This window comes from Actinia tenebrosa, unplaced genomic scaffold, assembly GCF_029948245.1.
Source record: "Actinia tenebrosa isolate PJP-AT-01 unplaced genomic scaffold, QUT_ActTen_1.0 PGA_scaffold2__45_contigs__length_23673736, whole genome shotgun sequence".
Lineage (NCBI taxonomy): Eukaryota > Metazoa > Cnidaria > Anthozoa > Actiniaria > Actiniidae > Actinia > Actinia tenebrosa.
The window spans coordinates 1,275,501-1,288,470 of NW_028292579.1; the positions used below are offsets into that span (position 1 = coordinate 1,275,501).

Here is a 12,970-nt window from a genome sequence, read left to right on the forward strand (position 1 = left end):
GCTATTGATGTTGAAGTTACAAGACTCGAGCAAGAAATCAAGCAAACCGAAATGGAGATCCAACAGTCACTAGAGATGAGAAGACAAGACACGAGACAAGAGGTAAGACAAGAGTCACACGAGGACGATTTGGAGGAAATGATTGCCTCGCTCGTCATACCACCCCCTCCTATGTTCTCAGACATCGTCACGTCGGATGATATGCAAATGGTTGACAGGCCACCCCTCTACAGACATCAACAAGGTTTTAAAGAATTCTCTAGTCAAGAGATGGATTCAGGAAAAGTCCTGCAGACTTCAGAAGTGGCATTTACCCCTCGCCGGTACTTGCATTTACAAGCCCCCTGGGCACGTGCACCTCAATGGCTCCACCCCACGCGTCAACGCCCCTGTCTGCTTTGACGCCCAAGACCACAGTCTTGCTGCCCATTGAGAGAAATGCCAGTGCTGCAAAACAAGTGAAACTCGACGCGGTCCCTGACCTGCTTACGTACGAAGGTGAATTGTTACATGCTCAAGCGAAAGATCCTTATCGTGTTATGGATCAAGTAGAGAGTTCCGTTGCCCCCAACAAGAAAACAGGTGTCCAAGACAAGTGGAGACAGAAGAGACGAAAGTGGAGACAGCAGAGCCTGACCCTACACGAAGAAAATTGGCCTCGACCACGACCAGCGCAGTCGGATACTCTTGTGTTAACGACAGTCTTCTTACCACTATTGCCTCGGCAATATCAAACATAAGTATGACCCAAGATCTACCCAAGGTACAAGTGCGGATCACCTGAGAAGTTTCCGACTTTCCGCCAACGTTTCAGTCAAATGGTCGAATCGCGTAGTCTAGATGAATCGGTGAAAATGACGTTGCTATTACAGTTTCTAGAAGGTCCAGCCCTAAAAGCTGTGCAGCGTTATGAGGCCCTACCAGTGGGTCTCACCAGCGCGCTAAGGACTCTCCAAGAACGTTTTGGGCGCCCCGCCCAAGTGGTACGCGCGTGTGTAGACGCACTTACAAACGGCCCTGCAATTCAGAACGACAAAGGAGCCTTACAGCAAACGGCGGATGACGCTCAAGCAACGTACTATACCTTGAACAGCCTGGGCTATCTAGAAGAAATGAATACGGACAGCCTAGAGAGAATCATCGCGCGCCTTCCGACGTGGGCCCAGACCAAGTTCGTGGAAGCGACGAACAAGAAGAAAGGTGGACAAGAAATGCCAACATTCAAGGACGTGGTCGATTTCCTACGAGATCGAGCAGAAGTTATGAACCATCCATTTCTTTCAAGAGCGTCCAGTGAAGTGGTTTCCACAAAAACACCACAAAGTCGACCGACAGAAAACCACACCTGCTCACTACAGAGTGACAGCCTACACTACAACAACAAAGAAAGAAGAAACGTGTCCATTGTGCGAAAATCCACATCATCTTTATCGATGCGAGCTCTTTAGAGCGAAGTCACCAAAGGAGAGGAATGAATTTGTAAAGACAAAGAGACTTTGTTTCAACTGTCTAAGTTCCACAGAACATACATCCAAGACATGCAAATGCGCAACTCGGTGCCAGACGTCAGGTTGCGGAAAACCCCATCACTCCTTATTGCGCTTTACAGAACCGCAGACAAACACTGCAGTCCGAGGAGACGAGAAACACCCAGAGAACGACAACGAGGTTAAGACCAAGAAGACAAACTTAAGTATAACTAAATCTTGTTCCACGGCTGCAGATAGCACACAGGACATCATGCTACAAGTGCTTCCTCTAAAGATAACTGACGAAGGCTCTAATTTAATTACAACGTACTGTTTAATAGACTCGAGCTCAGACGTCACGCTAGTCGACCCTTCATTGATCAAAGAGCTCAACATCAAGGGAAAACCAGGAACACTCTATCTCAACACTGTAAGTGACAAAGACGTGCCTTACCAGGCGGAGAAGGTGAGCTTCAAGCTAGCATCAATAGGCGAAGAGCTGTCTTGATCGGCACCAACGTTAGTGAAGTCTTCATACCATTGGAGGTTAGAAGAGGAAAGTCAAATGCACCAATCGCCATAAGATGCAGCTTAGGATGGAGCATCCTCGGTGGTGCTGCCAAGGAGTCGACTAAGCAACGCGCAAACTCGAACTTTGTTGCCGGTGAAGACCTCCAGCTCAGTCGCCAACTAGAAGAATTCTGGAAGGTAGAATCATACGGTACCAACAACCTCAAGACAGGACTTCTCTCCGTGGAGGACCAGCAGGCGCTGAAGTGAATCGACAGTACAATCACAAGGAACGGCGATCATTATCAGATGGGTCTATTGTGGAAGGATGAGAACATTTCACTACCGTACAACCGAAAGCTTGCGGAAGCGAGACTGCAACATCTAAGGAAACGTTTTCGTCGTGATCCTGAACTAGAGTCGAAGTACAGAACTGCGATGAAAGAATACCTGACTAAGGGGTACGATAGAAGGTTGACAGATGAGGAAGCCGCTAAACGTAGCAACTTGACGTGGTATCTCCCACATCATCCGGTCTTGAATCCCAACAAGCCCAATAAGGTTAGGATCGTCTGTGATGCTGCCGCCAAGTTCGCTGGAGTATCATTGAACGACTGTCTACTGCAAGGTCCGTGTCTCACCAATGATCTCTCCGGGGAGCTAATAAGATTCCGACAAAACGAAGCTGCATTCACCGAGGGCATGTTCAATCAAGTAGAGGTTACTCCAGAAGACACGGATGCGTTGAGGTTCCTGTGGTGGCCCGGAAGTACTGATGATCCGCCCCAGGAATACCAAATGCTGGCACACATCTTTGGCGCCAAATCGTCACCATGTTGTGCTAATAAGGCTCTGAAGATGACATCTGAAGACAACAAACAGGGATACGACCCAGTTATTGAGAGCGTGCATAGAATCTTTTATGTAGACGATGTCCTGAAATCCACTCCAACAACAGAGGAAGCTGTGCACATTGCGACAGAACTAGTTAAAGTGCTCAGAGAAGGAGGATTTCGTCAAGGAGGAGTTAATCAAACGGCTTGAAAGGTCAAAGGATGGGGTAGCTGATCACCTGATGGAATCAGACAAAAGCCTGGATTACATAAAAGAGTGGACTTCAAAACATAAAGGACTTCTTCAACCGCTTAAAGAGGTAAGACTCCAGATAAAGAAGCAACTGGAGGAGATGGAGGAGAAAGAGGCTCAAATCAAGATGGAAAAAGAACTACGAATTCAGCAAAAGGTTAATGAGGAACAAGCGAGACATCGAGCAGAGTAGAGGCCATGGGGAATGGGGAGACAGAGAAACAAGGGAAATCTCTCCCACAGTCAGTGAAATTGCAGAAGTACACAATCACGCCCTTCAACGGTGACTACAAGGACTGGATGCGTTTTTGGAATCAGTTTACAGTGGAAGTTGATGGATCAGGGATCTCGGAAATCAGCAAGTTCAACTACCTGTTGGAGTTTGTGCAAGGGAAACTGAAGGATGATATCCTAGGATTTCCACATACAGAGGATGGATACAAAGAAGCTAAACGAATTCTCCAACAGACCTACGGAAAAGACATCAAAGCGCACAAAGCCTTGATAAAGGAATTAGAAGAATTGCCAGCGATTACCAGTATACACAAGCTTAACAGCATACACGACTTTTACAGGAAGCTCGCAAGGATAGTGCGCACACTAACCACAATGAAAAAGTTAACAACTGCGCAAAGCATGGTGTACACTCTGATGGACAAATTTGGACCTGTTCGAGAAGTACTGGTGCAGAAGGACGACGAGTGGGAAGAGTGGGGGCTAGAAGAAATGATAGAAAACCTACGAAAATACATCGAAAGAAACCCATTGCCAGTCGGGGATGAAAAAAGCGCTTCTGGAAAGAGAGGTGACAGTCGAGACCGTCGCAACCATGGAGAAAAGAAAAGCTCCTCCTAGGAAGAATGGAAGAGCCAAAGCCCGACGAGCAATACTGCAAAGGAACAGAATGTGCTTCAATTGTACAGGAGTGGGACACGTGGCTTCAAAATGCAGATCGAGAGGATGTAAGAACTGCCAGGGGAAACACCATACTTCAATTTGTGAGGAGAAGTCTACAGTCGCAGAACTGGTACCAAACCAAAAACCCGAGAAAAACATGAGCGTATTCATGGGACAGCCAAGTACCTGGCATCCAACAATATTGGTTCGAGTGGGATCCGAAACGGTCCGAGTGATGTTCGATACCGGGGCAGGGAGCTCATATTTGTGCACAGAGTTAATTACCAAGCTTTGTTTGAAACCTTTGAGAAAAGAGCAACGCCGCATCAAGCAGATGTATGGCATCGTGAAAAAGAACGTCGAGGTTTACGGCATTAACATACAGTCACTTGCAGTTGAAGGTTTCTCTTTGGACGTGGAGTGCCTTAATGCTGAGAAGGACGTGCTAACGAACTTACCAAACCCGAATATACGTACCTTGAAGAAGCAACAAAGTCAACTCAGACGGCTAGACTTTAGTGAGGAAGAAACAAGCTGTGACATCATGCCGGTTCATATCATCCTGGGTGCTGCTGATTACCAAAGAATACGAACGACAAAACCTGTTGTGTTGGGATTCAACCCAGACAAGGACCCTGGAGCCGAGTTCACCATGCTTGGTTGGGCCATTTATGGACAAAAACAACCGACATCAAGCCATCCAGAAAAGAACTTTCTCCTAAAGACAGGCCAGGAAGAGTTCGAAAAACTGTGCGCACAAGATGTTCTAGGCATTGAAGACACGGGACCAAAGAAAAATGCTGAGATCCACGAAGAAATCTTACAGCAGCTCCAGAGAACGGAAGGTGGGCATTACGAGACAAAACTACCATGGAAAGAGGACCACCTACCACTCCCCACCCATAAAAGCTTGGCCACCGCCCGTCTACTCAGTACTACAAGGCAGTTGGAAAGAATGGGAAGACTACAGGAGTACGACCAAATTATGCGAGACCAGATGGAGAATGGGATCATCGAACCAGTTCCAGAGAACCCAACGGGGGAGGTCGTACATTACGTTCCGCATCAAGCTGTAATCCGAGACAGTGCAGAGATGACAAAGATGAGAATCGTTTATGACTATTCCGCGAGAGAGAGTGTACACAGCCCATCTCTCAACGACTGTTTGGAAACGGGACCGCCGCTCCAACCTATGCTGTTTGACATTATCTTACGAAACAGACTGCGCAAGTTCTGTTTAACGGGGGACATCCAGAAGGCGTTTCTCCAAATACACGTCAAGGAGGAAGATAGGGATGCACAGCGCGTCCTGTGGTACGATAACATAGAGGAAAGAAACGTGAAACAATTCAGATTCACGCGAGTGATCTTTGGAGCTACTTCAAGCCTTTACCTCCTGGGAGCGACGTTGCAAAAACACATCAGAGAGTACGAGGAGATTTACCCTACGACTGCCCAAGCCCTGTTAAGAGATACCTACGTTGATGATATTCAAGGAGGAGGGGACACCGAATATGACGTAGAGAAGTTCACGAAAGAGTCCGCCAAGATTCTTTCAAATGCTGGCTTCAATCTCCACAAGTGGCATAGTAACGTAGGGCGTCTAAACGCAGTCGAGACCACCCAAGATGATGAAGAAACATACGCTAATACTGTGGTAGGAAATAAACAGATACAAGAGACAAAAGTCCTTCGCATACCTTGGAATAAGAAAGAGGATACATTCACTATCAGCTTTCAATCATGCCTTAAGGAAGTGGAACCACTCACAAAGAGGAAGATTATCGCTGCCATTAACAGCATTTACGATGTGCTGGGATGGAGCGCACCAGCCACCGTCACAGCAAAGATCATTTTCAGTGAAGTCTGTCTTCTCCAGCTACATTGGGACGAACGAGTTCCGGAAGATATCAGCCGCAAGTGGAGAGCATGGGTCAATACCTTGAAGAGAGCATCGACCATAACCATCCCGCGCTGTGTGTTTGCACTTCATGGAACACACTTCGAGATTCACGGCTTCGCAGATGCCAGTAAAAAAGCGGTTTGCGCCGCTATTTACATCGTGACTTACCAGAACTCAGTTCCGCTTGACCAGAACCTACTTGTTGCCAAATCAAGGATTGCACCAAAAAACGTGAGTATTCCGCGACTAGAACTGGTGGCAGCGCTTACCTTGGCAAAGCTTCAGAACAACGTCAACAAAGCTTTGGCTTCATTTCCGATCTATGCCAAGCATAATTGGGTTGACAGCGTGACCGTTCTCTACTGGCTTGCAAACAAGGGCGAGTGGTCGACATTCGTGCGAAATCGAGTACAAATGATCTTGAAGCTGACAGATTCATCGTGGAGGTACGTACCAACAAGCGAAAATCCCAGCGACCTAGGAACAAGGGGAACACCACCAGACAAGCTCAATGCGCTATGGTTCAGGGGGCCAACCTGGCTATCAGACAACACCAACATACCAAATCAACCAGAAATTGTGGAAACGGACGAGGTCCAGGTGGAGAAACCGCGTAAGAACAGCAAGTTTGAAACAGGGCTGATGGCAAAACCCCATGTGAGAGAAGCAGCAAAAGATTGGGCCGAAAGTGCTATGAACAAGTACAAGTACTGGAAACTTCTACGCATAACTTCATACCTGAAACGTTTCATTGACGCTTGCAAGAAGAACAGAAGAGTTGGACCACTTACCAGGAGGGAGATAACGGGAGCTGAAAAGACATGGATTCAAATAACACAAAGAACAAGCGACATGACGTCTGTACTGACACTAGTAAGAGATGAAGACCAAATAATGCGATGTCGTACGAGGATTAATGGATATAATCCTGTCTTTGTCCCAAGACGATCAAAACTTGCCAAGCTCATAGTTGAGCACAGTCATCTACAAACCTTGCATGGGGGAGTTGCAGCAACCATGTACAAGGTAAGAGAGAAATTTTGGATCCCAAAATTGAGATCGCTGGTTAGGAATGTACGACATGCTTGTAACTACTGCAAGAAATATCGAGCTAGAGCACTGGCCACGCCAACCATCTCGGATTTACCTACCTACCGAACGAAATTCACAGATCCCTTTGACGTGGTAGGGGTGGACTTTGCCGGACCACTTTTGCATAAGACAGGAAAGCACGAGACAAGCAAGGCATACGTTGCGCTGTTCACATGCGCAAGTACCATGGCCGTATATCTCAGACTTTGCAAAGATATGACAGCTGAAGAATTCAAACGAGCACTAAAGGAGTTTGTTGCACGACGTGGTTCACCAAGTCTTCTGGTGTGTGATAAAGCGAAGACCTTCCAAGCAACCAAGCGATGGCTTTCAACCTTAAGGAAAGACGATGATCTGTCAAACTATTTGGCCACAAGGGATATCGAATGGAACTTCAACTTGTCACGTGCGCCATGGTGGGGCGGATTTTTCGAGAGGTTAATCGGTATCATGAAAAACTGCCTGTCAAAAGCAATAGGGCGTGCACTGTTGACCTTTGAAGAACTTGAAGAAGTCTTACTGGATGTGGAAACCTTCATGAACAATAGACCCTTATGTTACCTTGGAGAAGAATTGGAACAACCTGTAATTACACCGAACCTTTTGCTGAGAGGACAACCAGCGCGGTTCCTGGAAGATGATGCAGACAACTTTGATGACGACCGAGACAAAGTAACTAAGAGGCTGCTGTACCTCAAAACATGCAGGGAAAACGTCCGAAAGCGCTGGCTAACCGAATACCTCCATGCTTTACCAGAACACGTATGTGCAAGACGACAAGGAAAAAATCGAGAAATCCCACGTAAGAATTCAATGGCGTTAATCAAGAACTCAACAAAGAACCGAGCTAACTGGAAGGTTGGAAAAATCACAAGTACTATATTCGGAAAGGACGGAGTGACGAGGGGATACAAGATTCGGACTGGAAAAGGCTACGTCATCGAAAGACCCCTACAGTTGGTTTGTGATCTCGAAATCAGTGGTGCCTGCGACAACGACGATCCAGTCAATGACGCTTTAGACAGCCGAGACGCGAATGAAAGTTTACCGAGTCAAACTGTGGGCCGAACCAGGAGAAATGAGCGAAAGGCAAAGACGGCAGCCATAAATCGATTGGTTGGAGTGATCGCCAATGAAGATGGAGATGACTAGGAAACCCGAATATTAAAGTTGAGGGCAACTTTAATAGGGGGAGAGTGTGGAAAACCCTCAAAGAATGTGCCGGAAAATACTAGAAACTTTGAGTTAATTATAGGATTGTTTGTTATATTTCCTGATTACACTAGCTTATATTCTAGAAGGTTCCTTTAATAGCTATCGGTTGTTCTAGATCATTCTTTATTGTAACCTAGCACGTAATAGCGAGTTCTAGAACGTTCTATGTAGACCGTTCGTGCGAATATGCATATTAGTACTTTCTAGAAGATGATGTAACGTTCTAAAAATAGCCTTGAAAAGAGTATATATAAGAGAAGTTGTAATCGGTGAATCTTCAGATGTTTTTCAATTCAAGCGGTGAATAAAGATTGCTAGAAGACAACACTGCGAGCACTTCAGTGTCACAGGGAACTATTACAGGGCCAATTTTCCGTTCCCCACAATAACAATGAAGTGTCGTACCTGCGAAAGGAAAAATAAACTGTGCCTTTGTCATGGGGAAAAGTCGTAACACCCCTCTGAAAGAATGGACAATACCAAGACTACAGCTACAAGCGGATTACCACAGATTTCTCGGCCATGCCGGTCGGGAGCATGTCCTATCTGTAATACGTCAGAAATATTGGATACTAGGAGCAAGATCTCTAGTTAAAAATGTCTCACGCAAATGTGTGACCTGCAGAAAACGGAGCGCAAATCCAATGAAGCAAAGAATGGGGGATCTGCCGAAGGAGAGGCTGGTGTCTTATCAGCCACCCTTTGCTTACACAGGACTAGATTTCTTCGGGCCATTTAATGTAAAGCGTGGCCGTACTATGATGAAAGTATACGGATGTATCTTTGTCAGCTTCAATAGTCGAGCAGTCCACATAGAAGATGTCAGTTCGCTCGAGACTGACGCGTTTATACAGGCCCTTCGCAGATTCATCGCGGTTCGTGGGTGTCCAAAGGAGATCTGGTCCGATAACGGGACCAACTTCACAGGAGCCGAAAAAGAACTCCGACGCTCCGTCAAGGAACTGAATACAGAAACCATTGAGAAGGAACTCCGCTCCAAGGAAGTAGAATGGTACAGTTGTCCTTTGCCGAAATGGCAGTTTCAGCCTCCTACAGCGAGCAACATGTCAGGGGTCTGGGAGAGTAGTATAGGGGATGGGGGTTCCAGCGCAACGACCACTGGAGGATTACCCGTCTAAAGTACCCCCTTTGATTCGTACCGCGATTACCCGCATCCCGTGTTTATGTAGTTAAATATGTTAGTCTATATATGGAGTGCGAAGATTGTAAAGAGTTTGTTTATGATTTCTGTGTAAAGTGCTTGAAACCCAAGTTTGTTACCCCACCACCAAATAAGTATATTTGTTGTGACAAGAAAATGCAAATAGAAGACGACACGTCAGCACAGTGTTACGAATGTGGTAAGAATATTCGTAATGCCGTACCAAATGCTACCAAAGAGCAATATTACGCCAATGGAGGTCGTAAGAAGACCCCATACAAGAGAATAAAATACTTTAGGGACTGGATGAGTCATATCCAAGGTTATCGACCGGTATATTTAGACAACGAAGTAAGGAAGAAAATCATAGACCACTTAGAAGAGCCAACCCCACAAAGTCTACGGAAGACATTGAAAAAATTAAAACTAGGGAAATATTACAAAGCTATTCCCTATCTTTTATCTGAAATTACCGGTAAGTCTATTCCCGAGGTTTCTGATATGAGCAGAGCCAAGTGGATGTTTTGTCGGCTGGATAAGGATATTCCTTATTACCCTGACGTAATTTACGAAATATTTTACAAAATTGATCCCAACCACCCCCTGTTAGGATGGATTCCGAGAAAATAAAAATGCAAAACTGGCGTTTATTTTGCCAGAAACCCCACTGGGGAATGCATCGCGCAGAACACCAAGCTATCCCCAGTGGGGTTTTTTGCATTTTGGGCTTACGGGGCTTATTTCATCCCGCGCCAGAGGCCCTCTAGTACATACACATATATCTTTCTTACGACCCACCAGAGGGTGAACTCCGGACAGCGTCCCGAGACACCCCCTGACTTTTCCAACTTTTCCTCGCGAAACCCCCCATCGCGGGGTTGAATCGCACTTTCTACCCCTCCCCCCACGGTTGCTGTGAGTGGGGGAGGCTTTTTTTTTCACTCACAACAACCGGTCCAAATGCATCTGCAGCGAGGCTCGAACTCGGGACTTTAGGCCTCCCCAGCCCCAAAGTCCACGATCACAAGCGAACGCCAGACACATCTGGACGCTTATGTATGTGAAAATTATTATATTTATGTCTTACACTCTAATTTGCATATTTTCTAGACTGACGTTCGATATGTAAATAGAATCCTGTCACGCTTTTTTCAAAGCAGATGTTTACTGAGCAAGCTTTCTTTGAAGCTCTTCTTTCGCTTCTTGGTAAATCTTTTTGCGAGATTCCTCGGAAAGATCTTTTACGACTGTTTTTTTGTTCCTTATGTCCGACTTTAATTTCTCGTACTTTTCCTCTTCGGCCAGAATAAGCGAGAATTCTACGTCGTCTATCTTTCTGTCACGCAAAGCCTTTGAGACAAGGTCAGTAATTGTATTTACTTTAGCCCTTGACAGAGCTATTGTCGTGTCATGCTTGGATATTTTGCTTGACAACTGTTTCATAATGCCCGTAGCAACAGCCGAAATAATACCACAGGCTGCCCCAACGCCGGCCAAAGGAACTCCAACGATTATTCCCGGCCCAGTAAGCGAAGTAGCCACGCCGGAGCCCGTTAACACAACGGATATGGATCCTGAAGTTATCGAAATCTTATGTAGCGTACTCCGGGCTCTGACGTATTTCTTCCTAACTTTTTCGTAGTGTTTTGTCTGCCCTTCCAAGTAAGCCAGGATTAAATTTGCTTTATTCAAACGAAAGTTTTCAGCGTTTAGTTCGTTAGGACCCTCCTTGGGAAGTTCAGGATAAAGTGGAGGTGCTGATGGTATAACATCCATTATATATACTAATGTACGACGCTTTTGGGAATGATATTGAGGAGCAGCCACATCATGACAACAGGGACTACTGGAATTGGAGGGCCTTTAGGAAGATGTTTCCGCACGCGGATGCTAGTAAGTTCGAAAGGAGGCCTGATGGGATTTACTTCAACGGCTCCAGGATGTACAGCAACGAGGATTTGAAGCCTACGCTGGTTAATCAAATAGACGATCAACTGAAGCATTCGCCAATGCATAAGCCAACGCCAGCGCCAACGCATGTTGAACCCGGTTGGTCAAAGGAATTATTGCTTGGTACCAGTACTTATCCGATACCCGCAGTTTCATTTGATGAACATCCAAGTTTGGATTTGACATTGAACATGCGGATCTCTAACAACCATTCCTTTCCGTTAAAGGTGCGAGATATCTTCAAAAACGTGCCCATTAATCATACCACCGCCAAGGAATCTCATGAATGGTTAAGCGGTCCTAACATGCGTTATTGGCCGCAGCAACTGAACTTTGCGGTTTGGTGTGCCACTAGCGGCTGCGGTGTAAGTGCGAACTTGATGAAGGAGTCGATATTTATGTTTCACTTTCACTTCACGGTTAGAAGAATACTACATGAGATGGGCGTTATTGCGCTGCCGGGAGATGCCACGTTTTATCCAAGAGATAATAAATACAGCGTGCCGGCTTATGACAGACTCTGTAAGGAGTTTGACGTTGTAGGGAAGGATTTCCGATGCACTGCCGGCGCTAACAATGGCTTGGGGCATATTTGGGCTTATTGGGGGATTGGTGGACATGAGCTAAGCAACAGGGAAGTTCATGCGTTGAATCTACGATGGAACACTGGGTATCACAAAGAAACTCACGACAGTAGCACCTTCTTTGAACCAAATGCTAAGACCACTAAGGAAGTTAGAGACGGACCTCTGTTCAAAGACGAGGGTGGTAAGTATGCAGGGGCCAATCCACTGATTATTAAGATTACCAACGACGAGCAAACGAAGCAATATCTTAATTTCATACCTCCAGAAGGTAAAGGACTAACTAGAGCCGGCCTTGCCCGTTTGAACCGCAGCATAGAAGCTTACGTGTATTCTATCCTTGGAGCTCAGGTAAATACCCGATCAAGTATAATTGGGAATACGGGCGCCGCAGAAGAAACACGAGCCGAAGCCTTGATCTTATTCGAAAGTTCGATCTTGGAGGGCGACATTAGCAAGGGCGTACAGCGTTACCAACTAGTTATACAAAATTCTAAGGCAAGGTTGGACTACGCAGTAGCCCCGGGTTGTTGGTTAATGCCTAGTAACTTATCTATAAATACTGGTTCTGTAGTAGGATACAACAACAAACTTCAACGAGCTACTAAGGATATGAAGTTTGGGGTGAATGACGTGAACTCTGACACTCTTAGGAACATTCCTCACTTCGTAGAGAAGCCAAAAAAGGTACACGAAACGAAGCTACCCGTAGTTAAGGTATCAAAGAAGGTCCTGCCTGCGATACCTGAGGAATATGACCATAACCTGCTAAAGGCCGGCTTAGCCGCCGCAGGCGTTGGTCTGAGCTATTATATATGGCGATGAACAACCCCTACGTAGCTGGAGTAGATTGTGTTTATACGACTTACACAGGCGAGAAAAAATACAACCAGGCATCTTGGGTTGATGTCACGGGCATGTCCGTGAATTTGAACTACTCAGGAAAGAAGTTGATAATATGCAGTATTTGCATTGGTACGGCGAGTGATGCAAACGTAGGATTTCGTTTCTGTGACGACAATGGAGTATTACAGCCCATGCGCGCGAAGACAAACAACAGAGAGCCTACACATTTCTCGGTAGAGCCGCCCGACACCAGCAC

At 46.0% G+C, this 12,970-nt stretch overlaps 2 protein-coding genes across 2 annotated transcripts; both read left to right on the forward strand.

Annotated features, from left to right (window-relative positions):
- The first annotated feature begins 3,263 nt into the window (after positions 1 to 3,263).
- Positions 3,264 to 4,340, forward strand: LOC148908945 (uncharacterized). Its single transcript, XM_089033643.1, has 3 exons — positions 3,264 to 3,870; positions 3,989 to 4,167; positions 4,272 to 4,340. The coding sequence occupies exons 1-3, from the start codon at positions 3,264 to 3,266 to the stop codon at positions 4,338 to 4,340; spliced, it is 855 nt and encodes a 284-aa protein (XP_088889769.1).
- A 166-nt stretch (positions 4,341 to 4,506) lies between these two features.
- LOC116304510 (uncharacterized) lies at positions 4,507 to 8,109 on the forward strand. Its single transcript, XM_031714249.2, has one exon. The coding sequence runs from the start codon at positions 4,507 to 4,509 to the stop codon at positions 8,107 to 8,109; it is 3,603 nt and encodes a 1,200-aa protein (XP_031570109.2).
- The last annotated feature ends 4,861 nt before the right edge of the window (positions 8,110 to 12,970 follow it).

Coding starts and splice junctions, on each gene's coding strand:
- LOC148908945 (XM_089033643.1), top strand. CDS start 3,264: ATGGGGAATGGGGAGACAGAGAAACAAGGGAAATCTCTCCCACAGTCA. Junction 3,871..3,988: donor AAGCGCTTCTGGAAAGAGAG/GTGACAGTCGAG, acceptor TCAATTGTACAG/GAGTGGGACACGTGGCTTCA. Junction 4,168..4,271: donor CCTGGCATCCAACAATATTG/GTTCGAGTGGGA, acceptor GAAACCTTTGAG/AAAAGAGCAACGCCGCATCA.
- LOC116304510 (XM_031714249.2), top strand. CDS start 4,507: ATGCCGGTTCATATCATCCTGGGTGCTGCTGATTACCAAAGAATACGA.